Here is an 18,986-nt window from a genome sequence, read left to right as displayed (position 1 = left end):
CAAGTATTCCAAGCACCTCATCTTCTCGAACACATCTTCTAATGAACAGACTAGTTCTTGTTTGGTATAGTTCTCCTTCTATCCAAGAATAAGGTACACTAGATTTGATGACTTTTGTATTTCTTTTGATAATAGTTGAGAAGGAAACTCTCCTATAGCTAGATAATTAACGATATATGCAAACTAAGGATTTTTAGTAGATATTGCAAAAATATATTCATCAAGAAAATTATCTACTATAGGAATGTTAATAATATCATTTTGCATCTTATAAAGGAAATCAACAACTGTGTTCTCCTTTCCATGCCTATCTAAAATGGTAATATTAAATTCGTAAAATAGTAAAAGCCATCAAGTATTTTTTCCATTATTTATTGGTTTATTCATAATATATATAATAGCAAAATGATCAATGTCTAAACTTATTGATAGCATGAACAACTGGTAATAAATATTTTTTGTGAGTGTATAATTCAACTCTGTAAGAGTTAATTTTTTTCTTGTTTAGTATATATCATAAGGAGTTAAGTATTTTTGTCCTAACACAACCCCTAAAGTTGTATTTGAGGCATCAATAGAAATATGAAATGGAAGGGACCAATTTGGCCCTCTTAAAATGGGTGCCTCAAAAATATTTTGTTTCAACAATTCAAAATCTTTTTGACAATCAAAATCCCAATGAAATTCACAATCTTTGGTGAGTAATTTGAAAAGTGGTGCGGAAATATTTGTAGAGTTTTCTATAAATCTTCTATAGTAACTTAGGAATCTAAGAAAACTTCGAACATCCTTTTGGAATTTAGGCACTGAAATTTTGGAGATGATTTCAACCTTTGATGAATCCACCTTAATTCCAAAACCTGAAACATGATGTCCCAAAACAATTCCTTCATTAAACATCATAAAAAAAATCATCACTTAATGAAATATTAGCTTCTTGGCACCTAACAAGGACTTTTTCCAAATTTTCTCAAGCTTATTCAAAAAAAATCCCATAAACAGTAAAATCATCCATATATACTTCTACACAATCATGGATCAAGTCAGAAAAAAATACCCAATACTGCTCTTTGAAATGTAGTAGGTGCATTGCACAATCCAAAAGGAAGTACTCTATAAGCATACGTACCCCATGGACATGTAAACATTGCCTTATATTGATATTCCAATGCAATCTAAATCTAATTATATCCATTGAAACCATCAAGAAAAAATAAACATTTCTTTCATGCTAATGTATCTAAAACTTGATCAATGAAGGGTAATGAGAAATGATAATTCAAAGTTTCTTTATTAAATTCTCTATAATCTATGCAAACTATCCACTTTCCAATTTTTTGGCGCAATAACGAATGGTGAGATCCACTGGTTATCTAAAATTCAATAAATGAAGTTTACATTGAGAAATTTTTGTAGCTCTTCTTTAACATTCTTCCTTAGATTAGGATTCATCCTTCTTTGAGGTTGTCTTACAAATTTGACATTATCTCGTATATATATATATATATATATAATGCATGCAAGTATTTGGATTGATTCCTTTCATGTTTGTATATTCCCATGCAAATGCAGAGGAATGTTTTTGCAACATCTTAATCAATTGTTCTTTTTGAAATTCCTCTAGGTTATTATTGATGTTTAATGTTTTTCTTGGGTTAATCTCTACAAGAGTATTGCCAAAATTTTCCATTGAATTTAATGATAGCTTGGATTGTCAAGATGAAAAGTATTCAATACTACAATTTTCTTGAAAACTTTGATCTAACATATGCACACAATAATTTTGTTGAAAATATTGAGAAAAATCATGATTATTCATAAGATTCATTAATTGATTTTCCTCATCATTTTGTGAGATAGTTATAACTGATTTAATATTTTCATAATATTCATCATCATCTTCAATCCATTCTTCATTCTCTATTTTATTTATTGCTCTTGTTGGTGGGTATAATGTAAACTTTTTCATTGCATTTTCATTAGAAATAATCATATCACCAGATCTACAACTAATAAATGCATCAGTCGTGGCTAACCATGGCCTACCAAGTATCAATGGATGACCTCCTAGATTAGTCTTTGGAGTTAATATCATGAAATCAATTGGATACTCCCATGAATCTAGGGATACAAGTACATCTTATAATATACCCTCTAGTTTGATAACAAACGCATCTTTTAATTGCAATATAGGATTGTGTTGAATACTAGTCAATCTTAATTCATCCACAGTACCTTTTGTCATGTCATTTATAGTTTCACCTAAGCCAATAAATGCATTTGGGATTTCAACATTATTGATGTGATTCTTTGCAATGGGACTTCCTTGATCTAAGTTTCACTTTTTCAATTGTAGTTTTTCCCATTATAATTTCTGCTTTTTTCTTATAAGTTTCACTTTTGTATTTATTTTCTTTTTCTTCCAGGTTTTTTAATACACAACTCCTTTATTGTGTTTGCAAAACTAATAATTTCATTTATTTATTTTTTTCTAAGTTAGGCTAATTCTATTACTGAAAAAATATTGTATACTAAGGCCTTAGCCTGTGCATATCCATGCCTGAGTGATGGCAAAAAACAACAGAAATTGAGTCTGGACTGCCCATAATGGGAAACCAGTCTGAATCAAAAAACGAGTGCAAAATTTAACTTTCTGCCCACGCAGGGGAAACTGGAAATTGCGCACAATTGTTTATCAGTTTTCCAAGATGAAATAGAAACCAACCAAGGAACATAATACCATCAGTTTTTCCGAAACCCCATTTAAGAAACTAGGAAGTAGAATTCCCGATAAAAATACCTGAGAAAAACTTACGTGTGGCAGGCTATGTGGCAAACACGTGGCAAGCAGAGTGGCTGACTAGGAGTGAGGTGGTGACGACGAGTGTTCCTCCACGATGAAACACCTGTACTCCTCCATGTCGACACTTGCCTGTTGGGAAGCCTCCGTGTTGTTTGCCTGTTGCGCCAGTTGTTCCTCCTCAATGAAACAGCAGTAAGGATCCATATCTTCTCCTGCATGCTGGTCCTGGTCCACCTTCTTCTCCGTTTGTCCCGTCTCCTTCTCAGTTTTCCGTGTCCCTGCTCCGTGGGTGCTCGTCTGAGCCATGTCCAAATCTGCTCTAGTGTGGCCACCACCTTCAGTGGCCTGCTCCTCAATTGCTCCAGTGTGGCCACCACCTTCAGCGGCCTGTCCCTCAATTTCTTGCTCCGTCTCGTGAAAGCTGATGGAGATAGTGGCAGTGATGATGGGCCTGTTCATGGATGAACGAAAGGTGAATTGGGTGGAATGGAGATGCGGCTGTGGATTGGAAGGAGTGCCCCTGGGGGGCGAAGCAGGAATGGAAGGAATGCCGCTGGGAGACGAGGCAGGGGGCGTCAAATGGAGGCGGTGAGGTTGAGAGCGGCCTCTGCCACTGCGGGTGTTTGGGTAGCACCCTGATATCTGCTGGGCCAGAGAGGAAGTAGAGTCAGAAACCAGGGAACGTTGGGGACGAGCCAAGCTTCCTCTGCTTCCACCCCTGCGACTGCGCATACGATGATGCATTCTCGGCATGTTGGCGCCAGAAGTTTGAGAATTTCTTCCGGAATTGGGCTCAGAGTGATGCAGAGGCTCAGTATAATTTATGGGCGGCTCTAAGGAGGGACTAGCTGCAGAGGCTAAGTGGAAGACGAAATGGCAAGCCAGGCTCTAGGTGAAGTGAATTCCCGGGCCTAAGTCAATGCAGCAGAGGAGGTGGCAGTGCCTCCCGATGGTAGTGCGAGAGCTGGGTGAAGCAGCAGCTTGAGGGTAGAGGCATTGCAGAGGCAGAGGATGATGGACAGGTGCAGTGGTGAGAGCAGCACCAGAATTCATTTTTGCATGGAGCCGAGGTGGGTGGTTGCAGACAGGTTGGAGACGGCACCCCCTTAAATGCCATTTATGGCTGTTGTTAATGTCATTTTTAGACCAGTGTGCTAGATTATAGAGGGCCATGTGGTTTGGCCACATGCCATTCCGTTTGGCCGCCACCTCATTGTCCTTGCTGAGCACCCGCATCCAGGAGATGTGCTTCCTTGTGCACCAGGTCAGTGTAGACTTATAATTGAGATTGGTCATGTAAAATATTGATTGTTCCAGATTGTAGGACCTGATCATATTCAACTCCTACGTTTGCCAAAAGATCGGCCACCTTGTTTTTTTCTCTTTTGACGTGAATGAAGTTGGTAGCTCATCTTTTTTTCATGTATTTCTCTATTAGTTCGAGTCTGGCCGCTAGTCTCCAGCTGGTAGCGACTCTCAAAGCTGTGGTTCCCAGTTGTATTTGGGTAACCATATGTATCAGAATTTGGGAGTCCCCTTCTATTATCATAGGATGAAAATTGTGTTGATGTGCTAAGTTCATACCTTGCCACAATCCTTCCAGTTCTGCAGAGTTATTCATGTCCCATCTAATTGAACCAAAGTAGATTAGCAATGGTCAGCCTTCTTGATCTCTGAAAATTCCACCATGTCCTGCTTTGCCTGGGTTGCCTTTTGAGGCCCCATCAAAGTTTAGTTTGATCACTTTTGTTGGAGGGGGGTTCCAATGTGATGGATGCTTGTTGATAATGCTTGCTTTGTTGGGATCAATTTGAACCTGTGGGAGCTTTAATTTCCAGTTGTCCCATATGCTCTGTTCCTGTGCCTGAGTGGGAAAGTCCTCAACACTCCACTATTGGAGAGCTAGGGTTTCTTGAATATTCTGACATAAATTGGTCCAAATGATCTCCAAAGTAGTGCTTTGATTTTTGAAAATTCTTTTGTTTCTTTCCTTCCAAATTGTCTAGAAAAGGAAGCCCGGGAGAATTGTCCATAGTGCATTTAGAAGTTTGCTTTTATATGGCGTAGGGGGCCAATTGCGGATAGTGCCTTTGATATCCCCTAAGATTCTGCAAGGTCTCTGACATCTGAAGGTGAGTTTTTCCCATAATTGGTTAGCCATGTAGCAGGAGTCCATGAGATGTTGAATAGTTTCTCCTTGTTTTTGACAATTATGACAATAAGAGGGTCCCTGGAATCCTCTTTTAATTAAATTATCCCAAGTGAGAATTATCTGATGATAGAGCAACCAAGTGAAGGTAGAGATTTTGGGCCATATTCCTGTAGTCCAGAGACGAGTCCAAGCAGGATCAACTGGTTCCTGTGTTTGGAGCATTAGCTTATATGCTTCTTTTGTTGTGTATGTTCCCCTAGGGGTGTAGCCCCATCTCAAAACATCTTTTCCATTAGTACATCTGATTTTCCTGCTGGTGAGTTCTTTGTGTAGATCCAAGTTATAGGCTTCAGTTTCATGTTGTATTATTTGTTCAATAGGTTTCCATTGCCTAAAGCCTTGATTGGTACTTTGAGTCCAGTAGTGTGCTACATGGTCAGTCTGGTTGATGTTGTTTCCATCAATAGGGGGAAGGATTTCTGCAATTTTTGGCCTCTGTTGCCATGAGTCCATCCAAAAACGTGCAATTCGCCCATCGTGTATCTCCCAGAAGCCGTGCTTTTGTATTAGCCCTCTATGTTGTTTTGCTACATTCCAGATTAGAGATCCTGTGTTTGTAGTGGTTATTCTAATCATCTCTTCCTACGGACGATTGTTCGCATATTTTGCAGTCCATATTTGGGCCCATGGCTTATGTGGGCTTGAAACCCACTGCCACCATATTCGTGCGCCCATTAATGTGTTACTATGTTGCGGGTCTCGCAATCCTAGACCCCCTGCTTTTTTGGTGTGCAGACTGTGACCCATTTTACTAACGCCCATTTACGGTTTTTCCCTGTGGAGCCCCATAAAAAGTTGCGTTGCAAATTCTTGATCTTTTTGAGTGCCCATTTCGGTGCTGCAAGAACTGAGAAGAGATAAAGAGGCATGGATTGTAAAACTGCCTTTATCAGAATGAGCCTGCTTGCCATGTTGAGAGTTCTGTAGGTCCAGGACGATAAGCAACTTTTGATTTTCTCAATGAGTTGTTGCCAGGATGCATGCTTTAAGGCTGAATCTATCAGTGGAGCACCCAAATATTTGGATGGAAGTTTAGCTTGTGAGAATCCTATGATTCTAGTGATTATTCTTTGAGTGGCGGGTGGAGTGTGGAAAAAGAAAATTTGAGATTTGGCAGTATTAATGGTGGTTCCTGAGGCCATTGAAAAGGTTTCTAGCAGAGCTTTGAAGGTACGGGCTTCACTGACAGAAGGATGTCCGAATAACATATTGTCATCAGCAAATTGTTGATGAATTATAGTAGAGGTTCCATGGGCAGATATGCCTCTGAGGTTGTGAGATTGAATAGCATTCTTTATAAGGCGACCCAGAACTTTTGCCATAATAATAAAGAGGAAGGGGGATAAAGGGTCACCTTGATGAATTCCTCTGGATGGGGAGTAGGGTTTGGAGGGGATTCCATTAACTAGGATGTAGCAGAAGGGGGATGATATGAGATTCATAATCCATCTAACCCAGGTCAGGCTAAAGCCGAAGGCAGTAAGCAATTGTTTTATATAGGTCCAACTTAGTTTGTCGAAAGCTTTAGAAAGATCGATTTTAAGAAGCATACCTGCCTATTTGTTGCTCTTTAAGGAATGAATAATTTCATGAGTCAATATGATGCCATCCAAGATTTGACATCCTTCAACATAGCCAGATTGTTTCGGTGAAATGAGAAGAGGGAGAAGTGGTTTGAGGCGATTGGAAATGACTTTCGAAATGATTTTGTATATGACATTGCATAGAGCGATGGGCCTGAACTTCTCCGGAGTACTCGGCTGATCTTCTTTGGGGATGAGAGCTATGAATGTTGCATTGAGAGAAGGAAGTAGCCAATGCATAACTCGTGATTCTTCTACCACATTCCAGACTTCCTCTTTTATTAAATCCCAAAAGCAATGGTAGAAGTTTGAGGTGAAGCCATTAGGTCCTGGAGCCTTCCCATCTTTCAATTGATCTGAAGCTGATTCTACTTCCATCATAGTAACCGATCGCAACAAGAGATGATTGTGCTCTTCTATTATAATTCTAGGAATATGCTGGAGAATTGCGCTTATTGCAAGCTGTCTATCTATAGGCGGCTCTTGATGTACTGTTTTGAAGTGATTAGTAAGCTCTCTCTTAATATCTTCCTGTGTCTCCATTTTCTCTCCCTGTGGATTTTGAATATGTGAAATGGTATTATTCATTCTTCTTTGGATAGTTGTGCGGTGAAAGAATTTGGTGTTTCTTTCCCCTTCTTTTAACCATCTGATTCTTCACTTTTGATTCCAGAGCATTTCCTTGTGTTTCCTTCTTTCTTCCAATTGTGTGAGAAGAGCTTGTTCTTTACTTTCTAAAGTCTCAGTTCTGCCTCCTGTAATGATCTTCTGCTGTAGTTCTATCATACTTTGCTCGAGCACTTTTTGATCTTGAAAGATATTACCAAATGTGGTGTGATTCTAGTACTTGATTTGCTTTTTGATATGCTTCAACCTCTGCTGGAATTTATACATAGTTGAGCCACCAGAGGGAATAAAGCTCTCCCAAGTTGATTTGACCATATTTTTGAAATCAGGGTGAGTGAGCCAAAAAGTTTCAAATCTGAATGGTTTCCTATTTGAATTTCCAGGGCTCGTCCATTGTAGGGAAATGGGCCAGTGGTATGAGCCGGAAATGGGCAGTATTAAGGCGGTAATATCGCCTCCTAGATGTAAAGAGTTATCTGAGATGAGGTGTTTATCTAACCTAGATGAGATTTGTTGAGAGCCCATCCTTTTGTTATTCCATGTGAAAAGACCATTATCAAATGGTAAATCAATTAGCCAATTATTTTGAATGTATTCTTTGAAGCTGCTACTTTCACTGTCCAGCTTCCTTCTGCCTCCTTTTTTTTCCTCCAGCCGAGTGATCATATTGAAGTCACCGCCTGTGAGCCAAAGTGGATGTGTTCTTGTGGAATTGAGAATTTCCAGTGATTTTAGCAGCGTATTATTTTGCATAGTATATTGAGGGAAGTATACATTTGTCAAGTGACCATGTATATTGGTGCCGATGATGTGAAAAGTCGCTTGGATAAAATTATGAGAAGCATGGAAGTCTGTGAGGGAGATGTTCCAGGCTATAGCAAGCCCCCCCGAAGCTCCTGTTGCATCTACCGTGACAGTTTGGCATCCCGACTAGGCTTTGGATAAAATGGAAGCTAATGTGCTAGTATTACATTTTGTTTCTTGCATGAAGAAAATATGTGGTTTTTCATGCTGTATCATGTTCTTTATCATCCTGTATTTCCTGGGACTGTTAAGTCCGCGAACATTCCATGAGATGAGCTTCATGGTTGACCAGTAGATAAAGATCTGTAGTATTTAGTCAACTTGGAGCACCTTCCGGACTCCACTAGCATTTCCCCAATGAGGATTGTGCATTGTAAATCTGTCTTTCTGCCTCTTTTCTTCCCATCTTTGGTAATGTGTTTCCCATCCCAACTGCTTCCTTGTTGTATGCCCAGTGTGTTGTGCTGGTGCACTCTTGAGAGTACTACTTCCAAATTTTCAAGTTGCCTATCTGGTATTTTGTCGAACTCTTTCTTCTTGCATGCTTGTTCTAGACTGAAGATGTCTAGGTCTCCTAAATCAAAGCTTTCAAATTCTTCTTCCATGAGACTTTGTTGACTGCTCTCATCCATGTGGTGGGTTGTGTTGAGTGGGTCTGTCAACAAGTTGTCAATGTCCATTCCTTTTGCGGACCAAAGGGCTTTGTTCTGATCTTGAAGGGGGATAGGTTGCGAGGTTGTTGGTTGCGGAATTTGCTAATGATGGTTTACTAGCATCATTAGGGGTAGGTACAACAAAAAGTTTGGTGGATGGCGCAGAAGTTGTCTTAGCTATAATGGAAGGATCTGATTCTGGCATATCTAGGTTTGACAGAAGGTCAAAACTGTTGCTGGAGGATGGTGCATCAGAGGATGGTATTACATTTTTTGGTGCTGTAGGGGGTTTTTTGTTATGCTTCTTTCTATTAGCAACTTTGGTAAACCCTTCTGCATCAGATTTTCCCCCATGGTCTGTAGATTTAGGAGGGGCATTTAGAGGACAATCACGGAATAAATGTCCATGGGCATGGCATTTCCTACATCTAAAGGGCACATGTTCATAATCTATGGGTTGAATCCATTCAAAGTCATCGTGAAGGAGACTTACCGAATCTGTGAGTGCCTTTCCAAGTTTCATATAAACGCAGATGCGAGCATATGAGGTGTACCATCAAAGCTTTGTTTCCTTTGCAGTCTTTATGAATTCTCCTAGCCCATTGCTAATAGCTTTAAGTGATTCTTTATCCCAGTATTCCAGAGGTAAGGAATACAAGCGAATCCATACTGGTGCCTAACTGAAGTCTTCCTTGTCTGGATTGAATCTTTCTATCCAGTCTCGTAGATATAGGCCCGCTGCATTGAAGAAATAGGGTCCTCCATCTAGAACATGATTTCTGTCTTCAATGCAGTTAAAGATGGCTGTAAAAAAACCTTTGGGGCATAGCTATAAGGTTACATGTCCCTTGGGCTTCCACTTTGAGGTTATCCATCCTTGCAGAGATTTTTCGGTAGGCCAGTAGCCTATAAATTTACCTATCAGTGCATGGTCTTTCATATATTGTATTTGTGCATTGATTCTGTGACTGGGTAACTCAATCTTGGGTCGTTCCATTGCAATGGGCTTGCAAGTGGAAGACGATGACTTCTTTGGTTTTTCAAGTGCTGCGGGGTTATTTTCTGTTTCATTTTTTAGATCTGCCTGTTCGTTCTTCTCCTGCTGCTGTGCAGGCTGTACCGATGGCTGTTCTGCTCTTCCAGTTGAGAGCTATTCATTTTCATCCTCATGTGGCCGATTTCCATTATTGCGGCCTGTGGAGGGAGGCTCTGTGGCCTCCCCCATCGGGATGTTCATTGGTTGTTTCTACCAATTAAGCCAGACCCGCGTTGGCAGCAGTACTGATTGTTTCTGAGAGACTACTTTTTCTGTCTCTGCGTTGTGTAAGGGTTTGTCAGAAACCCTAGTCTGCCATTTTCCTCTGCTCACGAGCTCCCAATCGATGCAAAGACAAGTTGTCTAATAATTTCATTTATTACTTAAAGCAAAGGGATTTTAATGCAAACGTTTTTCAACTCATCTAACACATCATAATTTGGCAAAATAATTTTCTTCTTTACACCTTTATCAATTTGTAATCTCTCTAGAAAAGGAGGGTCACGTAAGGATATATAGGGCTTCTTAGCTATAAGAGCTTTAGGAGTTGGACATTGTCATATATTTGTTTAGGAATTTATTCATTTTGAGGAGTCTCCTCACGATTTAGGATTTTCATCCTCTTTGTATTCTTTAATGACAATAGGAGGATTTTATTTTGTAGTACTCTCCCATATCTAATATGAATATCATTCAAATCTAGAGGAGCTATCATATAAGTTTGGAAATTTTGGAATTCAACACTATAAGTAGGTTGCTAAGGTGCTTTATTGTTGGGGTTCAGAATCGGTTGCGTAGTCAATTGGTTTAGTCTTTGAGGAAATGGAGTAAACAATAATGGAAAGGTTTGACTGGTGGTCAATTGAGGATGGAATTTATACTTTTAAGGTTGTGGTGGAGAATAATATTGAGGATATAGTGGGAAATATTGAGGGTATTATGGATTTATACCATAGGAAATTTGCCATTCTTGTGACCAAGATGGATTTTCAAATTGGGGTGGCTAGGTTTTTCAAGGTAGGGGAGTATTCAAACTGTTCTAATTTTGTGCATGAGATTGAAATTGTGGATTGGGATATTGCACCATACCTGGTTGACGAGGCTGTCAAGGTATTTTAGGAGCGACATAATAAATTTGTTTTGGTTTTTTACTTATTCCTGCTTCTTCTTGGTAAAAAACATTTAATCCTAGTATTTAAGGACAATCTTTTGTAGCATGTTTTTCTGCACAAATCACACAAATTTCAATATTGTCAAGAGGAAATTCTCTTAATGTATGTTTCTTTCTACATCTAGGACAAAATATAGATAAAGCAACATTTTCAACTTTTTTATTGTTTTTCATTCTTATCATATCAATATGTTCACTAATATTACCAATAATATCATTTTTAAAATTATCAAGAAAATTACTAAGTTTAACTCGACTTACTGATCCCGATGTAGATTTAGTTGCACTTGTCATAATTGAATCTCTAATATTCCTCTCACGTTTTATCTTTCCTCTTGATATATGTTTGGACAATTCACAAATCTCTTCAAATGATAGTTGATACACCTATCCTTAACCCATAAGGTTAATAATATCAAACCATTCATCCCTTATATCTCTAAGTAAGATATTTTTTAATGTATTATGTCCTATATTATGCAATTTTTCTCTCTTAACATTATATGCAAATATTTCTACTAAATCCTTAAGGTTCTCATCTTGTTTTTGAGTCATTTTGAAAACTTCTTCCCTAAGGTCATGATATATACAACCATCCATATATTTTTCTAAAAATAATCTTTTCATATCATCTCTTGACCTTATAGAATTAGTTCCTAAACCGATAAACCATTTGAGAGCCCCATCTTTGAATGTGGCTGGAAACAATTTCAAATTTTGAGCATCAAGCAAATAATCATAAGATCTACATAATACTTCAAGTTCAAAAAGAAAAGTTTATGAATGCTCTATCCTCATACCATGGAAATTAGGAAGAATAGATGGATATATTTTTCTCATGGTAACATTAATGTTCGTATCTTGGATAGGAAATCCAAAGGGATAGTCTTCTTGATTGTCATCTCCACCATTTCCTCTTCCACCTCTTATGTATCTATCACCCCTACCACCTCTAGGAGGAGGCATTATTCCTCCTCTGCCACCTCCAAGTGGTGGTGTTTCTTCTCATCCTCCTCTTATCAATGTGTTCCCTTCATGATATACTTCTCCTTCACCTTCTACCATTATTGATTCCTTTGAGCTTATGTAAGGTCCTAAATTGGATTGTCTTCCTCTTGCTCTTCTACGAATGGTTCTTTAGGTAACGTTTCTTCTCCTTCCTCTTCTTATTATTCTTCACTAGGCACTTCTAACTTTTTTCCAATAAGTTGTTGATTCAAGTTCTCTCAGTTACCAAAATTAGCCAAGATATTTTCTTCAGTGATGTATTCAGAATTACATGTAAAGGAGCATGAAAACCACATATGCATACACTTAAATAAGAGAAAACATAAATACAACCATGAATATAAGGTACACAAAGAGTTTGATAATGGATTTCTTCCAATGCAGACTACGTCTCTTGGCCCTACTTAAAATGGGGAGGCCTCTCCATTCATATCAGCAAAATCAAATGGATACATGGAAAAAATACACCTTATACCTCCAAATATGGGAATGGCCTAAAAATGGGTTGCTCGGATGGAGAAACAAATTGCACCATCAGATTCCTGATGAAAAAATCATGAAATTTGAGTATAAACATGACCCCTTTATGACATTGGCACTTCTAGATCCCTAGGGAATTTTCAGATTCCTCTCAGCATCAGAGAATATTACTTATGCTAGGGTTCCACCCGTGGAACCCCTATGTCAGGGTTTCAACACCTCTGGCTTCCACACTTCGAGTTCCAACTGCATTGTTCCACTACGATGCAAAGTTCGACTCCAATGCGCCCACTAGTTCCACCCCAGTCGCAAAAATGAAACAACACTTAAATATAATTTCCCCCGATGGATTAAATGTGAAATCCTACCTGGTATTGTGGCTGGTTGGTTGATGTTAGGTCATTGGAAATGAACGGGTAATGGCTTCAAAGCCTACGAGACCTCATCTTTGGTGTAACTGATGCTTTGTTTGTTATGATATTGTTGAGCCCATTCATATATAGGTTTTGACGTTGGTTATAATCATAAGTTATATGGTTACAATTATTTTTTTAATATTAGACATTGTGCTTGCCGCCGATATGATATGTTCCCTACCATGTTAATATGGCTTAACTGACACTTTAATAATATTCCTTTGATCATGCATTTCATTGATTTAAAATGCCCTGTAACTTTAGATTATATGACTATGTTTATAACCATATTGTTTAATATAATAACCAATTTTTATTATTATTTCTTTTTTAGCTATTATATTATCATTATTTTATTTTTTTAATAATTTTGTTTGTCTTTTTGTGCAAGGCTAGGAAGCCAATGCTAGGGTGCCACATATCATTGGTCAACTGGCCAATCAGTCACCACATAAGCCTAGTGGGTCCCATTTTCCCGTGTAACTTGAAAACTTATGATGGTAATAAGTTGGTCATACAGACTTAGATTGAGGTGTTGTTCATGTCATTGGGTTTGTAACGAAGATCACTATAACGTGGTGCCATTATTGTTGACATACAAGAACTTAAAAAATTGATCCTTTAGGGATCCTCTTGGATCGTTCCTCCCCACTAAGGAGTTTTTGGTCCTCTAAAATCATAAGAAAGATTGCAATCTTGATTTACATAACATATGGCTCTGACAGGCCACCTTCCCTTTCCTTCACCTTTGTACTTTAGAACTCGGAATGATGAAATCAACACCTGTATCATATGCAAACCTGTAACTATTAATACATGTTCAATTACAAGACCAAAACAAAACCCAAGTAAACCCCATACTTGCCAAGACGTTATAACATACTCATGTTCAATTTTACAAGATAATTATAACAAAAGCTAGATCTCAGGCTATTAACTAAAAGGCCAAAATATCACCATGTTGCATTCATAAGTGATGGAAAATACTTGACCACTTTTACAAACATTTCACAACATGTGATTTACAAATGTGGCAATGCTATAAAAAAAAATGATGCCACCATCTCTCACTCAAAAATGTGAATGGGTCTTCTTCCTGTAGCTGAATCTTTTGAAAAACTTCATCATCTAGTCCCTTCATAGGTTCTTTCTGGTCATGGAGTTACCAACATGTGGCTCTCTAATGTCCACTCTTGTTTCAAGGACTCCAATGGTTCTTCCTCCTCCAAATTTTTGGCTTTCTTTGAATGATTGTCTCTGGTGCGTCTCTAATGAGGAGAACTTTCCTTATCTCTTCCAGTGGAATTCTCAATATCACTGGAATGTTGTGATGTATTCTCATCATCTATCATTGATTGGTCATTGGTTGTATTGGAACAGTCTCCAACCTCCTTTCTGAGATAACCAAGTCATGCATAACGAGGCAATTCCTTCACTTTGGTGGGATTTATAATGTCCTAACCATTAATGTCGAGGCCTTTTCCTTGATATCCCATTTTCTTCATCAATTTTGAACCAATTTGTTTAGTGTGTTTCTCAAAAGCACCAAAATCATCATCATAAAGAGAACATGAAAATGGATCAATTTTTACCTCAGGTGTCAAATCTAAAGTGGGTGATGATGGCTTGTTACATTGCAAATTTTCCAAGGCCTCCTCCTTGGCTTGTAGTTAACGTTTCAAACTTTGTTTCTCCTCCTCTGCTTCTTGTAGGAGTATCCTCAGTTCAACATTATATCCTTGAATGCTTTGGTTGATCTCCTAAATTTCTTGGAGCCATGTAGTTTTTGGTGCACTTCTCATGTTTAGTACAACATCTATTGTAATATTCATCTCAACGTCTGAATCATAACCCAAGTTAATAAGCCCATCACCTAAAATCCCAAGAACTATAATATTCATCTCATTACTTGAATCATAACCTAGGTCAGCTGGTCCAACACCTGTAAATCCAACAATTGCAACCTTCATCTAAAACAGATTCTTGGTCTTGTTGTACTGTGGTTACCATCTTATGCTTCTCTTTTCTGCCATTCCTCTTTGGCTTCAATTCTAGATGCAATTTCCAACAATTCTCCTCATCATGCCCTTCTTTCTCACAATGAGTACAAGAGGGCTTTTCTTCCTTTTCCCTGTTGTCGTTGTCGTCTTTGCATAGTTTCCTTGTTCATACTTTCCCTTGCTTTCAAGTTGGATGGGTTTCACATTAGTCGAGTCAAGTGTAGTGGGTTCAAACAATAACAAATAATGTCAGAGATAATCATGTAAAGAACCAATATACTTCATCAAGGTATCAGGTGAATCTAAAGGAATTCCCAATGTTAAATCTTATTTTCTAAATTCTTATCTAAAGCTTTGAACATCTTTACCTTTTCCTTGTTTCAAATGTTTCCATTCTATCATCTCTTTCTTCCGATATGACAATGGATAAAGCTATCCTTTTAAATTAGAAATAAATTTAGATTAGGAAGAAAGGAGTCTACCCTCATGCTTACTACTTTTCTAAAGTTTTTTTCCCCACTATAGGAGAGCGGTGCTTCCCAGTCGAAGAGATGTTAATTGGATCTTGGCCTCATCTTCTTCAATCTTTTGAATCCAACAATATACTTCAATATTTCTGATCTAATTATTCAACTTTTCTGCATTAGACTCTCTGTTAAACACAGGAAAATCAAACTTTACATCCAACTTAAAAAATGGCCTTTTCGAAGCATTTATTTTTTGCTTATTAGAGTGATGAGAATGAGATGATGAAGAAGAAGAGCTTTCTCTAGAAGAAGGAGATGGAGGTTCAAGAGATTCTCCTCCATATTCTTGATTTACCGAAGCATGATCCTCCGCTTTCTCTTCCCTTTTCTTTTCCTTCTTGATAATTTTCCTCTCGTAATTTGCAAATAATTTTTCAACTCTGTTGGCCATGGTGTAAAAAGATTTGCGAAAATCTTGCTCATTCTCGGTATGAACATCATCATCAACCATTTTCCTCGTTTGTGTTGTACACCATGCTTTTGGATCGAAGGACTTAAGTTTACCTTCACCATTTTTTAGTTTTTCCCTAGTGATCATGCACTTGCAATTCACATCAGCAGAAGACCTGCTTTGATACCAAACTTGATCTAGGTTCTCTTAGTTACCATTATTAACCAAGATCTTTTCTTCGGTGTTGCATTCATAAATGCATGTAAAAGAGCATGAAAAGCACATACGGATACACTTAAATAAGATAAAACATAAAGAAAACCATGAAGATAAGGTACACAAAGAGTTTGATAACGGAGTTTGTCCAATGCAAAATATGTCTTCAGGCCTTACTCAAAGTGGGGAGGCCTCTTCATTCATCTTAGTAAAATCTAATAGATACACAGAAAAAATACACCTTATACCTCCAAATATGGTAATGGCCTAAAAATGGTCTACTCAGATGGAGAAATTGACTACACCATTAGATTCCTGGGGGAAAATTGTGAAATTTGAGTATAAACACAACCCCTTTCTGATACTAGCTCTTATAGACCCCCAGGGAATCTTTCAGATTCCTCTCAGCATTGGAGAATATTCCCTGCATCAGGGATCCACCCCTAGAACCCCTACGTCAGGTTTCTGCCACCTCTAGGTTTCATGCTTTGAGTTCCAACTATGTTTTTTCACTGCGATGCAGAGTTTCGCTCCAACGTGCTCGTCGTTCCACCCTTGTCGCAAAAATGAAACAATGCTTAAATATAATTTCTCTCAACTGATTAAACAAGAAAGGATGCTTAGCATCATTCCTAGTGGGTTGATGCTAGGTTGTTGGAAATGAATTTTTCATGGGTTCAAACCCCATGTTCCCTCATATTTTGGTGTAACCATTGCTCTGTTAGTTAGGTTTCATCGTTGGTTATAAGCATAGGTTATATGGTTACAATTTTTTTTTTTAATATTTGACACTGTGTCTTCCACTGATATGACCCGTTCCTTGCCATGTTAATATGGATTAACTGAAACTTTAGTAATAGTCCTTTGACGATGCATTTCATTGATTTAAAATGACCCGTAACTTTAGATTATATGGTTATGTTTATAACCATATGATTTAATATAATAACCAATTTTTATTATTATTTATTTTTTCTCTATTATATTATCATTATTTTGCTTTTTTTTATATTTTTGTGCAGGGATATGAGGGAAATGTTGGAGTGCTACTTGTCATTAGCTAATTGGCCAATCAGTCACCACATAAGCCTAGTGGGTCCCATTTTACTGTGTAACTTGCAAACTTTCAATAGTAATAAGTCAGTCATATAGACTCATATTAAGGTGTTTTTTGCATCGTTGGGTTCATAACGATGAACACTATAACTTGGTACCATTATTGTTGAGATCTAAGAACTTCAAAAATGAAGCCTTTAGAGGTACTCCTAGATCAATTGTTCACGTGTTGAAGAAAGGAAGATGACTCCCATGATTGAAGATGTAGGTTCTTCTACCACTACTTCTGTAGATGAAGTTGGTTCTTCTCTAGGTAAAATATTTGATATTTCTACCTCAGGAATTCTTATTCTACTTACAAAATATGGGATTCATGATATGGATAGTGATGTGGCTCTTACTGCACCTCTAGTGGGGGTGGTTGGTGATGATGGAATTGAAGTACATCCTCTAACAAATCTACCCCTAGAGTCTTTTTCCCTATACATAAATTCTAAAATGATTTCTAATTTTATGCATATAAAAATAAATGTAACTAAGAATGAGATACAATGCAACAACTCTGGTTAGGAAGAGCCCCACAATCATGATGCACAGGTTCTTACCTCTCGTCTTGCTATTCTTCCTAATCAAAGTCATGTAAAATAAAAATACATTCTAAATTGAAAGTAAATGCCTATGTATATTCCTCGACAATGACACCAAAAATGTTGGGTAGTTTAATTGCGAGTTAAGTTACTTATCATTAAAATATTAATGTTTCTACACTTGTGAAGCACATTTCAATAGTATGTGCTAGGAAATTAACTTTCAATTTTAAAAGAAAATCTAATCTAATGAAAGGAATTGCAAGACCGAAATTATAATGAAATTATATTCATGAATTTATATCTAAAATGAGCACACACACTTTCCTATGAAAAATAGAAACTCATTCTATCACAGAAAAGAGCAAGTTATGCTAGGAATGTGAGATTTAATCTAAGGAAAACAATAAGTTATAAAATAAAAAGCAATTTAATCTATGGGAAATGAAAGTGCAATTTTAATTTATGAGAAATTCAAATTCTATACTATGCAAGACAATTAAACTCTATGTTATAAAGGGAACCAAATTCTATGAAGATATTCATAAATCATTTAAAATCTATTCTAAACTATATTCTATATAATCATTTGAACTTTTATTCTAATGAAAATAAATACAAACTTAGTCAATGAAAGCAAGCATAATCTATTCTATGAGAAACCAATTGTATTCTATACTTTGTTGTAATAAAAAAATTGAATTTTATTCTACAAAATAATTTTAGACTCTATTCTATGAAAGAAAACATAGACTCTATGAAAATAAGCAGATGTTATTCTAGGAAAGACTAATGTGAAATGGCATTTTTAAAGTAAACTAAAGCTTGTGAAAAACTGGTGTGCGTACAAAATTTTGAATTCATTAATTTCTGCACAATAACTCATATCCTATCTATAAATTCGAGACTAAAACAAATGAAAAAGTAAAATACTAATAACAAAATGTGATTATCAAATGTTTTTGTGTCTTTTGAAAGGTTTATGCAAGGGTTTGTATCCACATAAGAAAAATAAATAATGAGTAAAAGATAGTGCAAAAAAACTGAAATGTAATGTGAAAAAATAGAGCATTAAATGAAATACTTGAAAGAAATATTGTATAAATTAAATGTAAGAAAAATAATCTACACTTGCACTTAATAGGGGACCCTCCTGAGGCACACAAAAGATGGTAAACTAAAAGAATTGGCTGATCAAACAAATATTCCTTCCATGAAAGTGCAACCATAATCTGGAATTGTATTTATAGAACAATGCATATACAGTCAAAAGTGTTTCACTTGAATTAAAAAATAATAACAACCCATGAGAATATGGTTCACTTCTCAGTGAATCATTTTATAATATTTTAAAATAACAACCCTAAACTAGAACTTCTAATCGCCATCTCAGTCTTTGATTTCAATGAGAACTCT

At 37.0% G+C, this 18,986-nt stretch overlaps 1 protein-coding gene across 1 annotated transcript; it reads right to left on the bottom strand.

The window, feature by feature from the left end:
* Positions 1-5,722: 5,722 nt before the first annotated feature.
* On the bottom strand, positions 5,723-6,337 carry LOC149142457 (uncharacterized). Its single transcript, XM_089451488.1, has one exon. The coding sequence runs from the start codon at positions 6,335-6,337 to the stop codon at positions 5,723-5,725; it is 615 nt and encodes a 204-aa protein (XP_089307614.1).
* Positions 6,338-18,986: the final 12,649 nt, after the last annotated feature.

This window comes from Pinus tabuliformis, chromosome X, assembly GCF_031772625.1.
Source record: "Pinus tabuliformis cultivar Carrire ecotype Pingquan chromosome X, CPIR1, whole genome shotgun sequence".
Classification (NCBI taxonomy): Eukaryota; Viridiplantae; Streptophyta; class Pinopsida; order Pinales; family Pinaceae; genus Pinus; species Pinus tabuliformis.
This window is presented reverse-complemented; position numbering and strand designations above follow the sequence as displayed.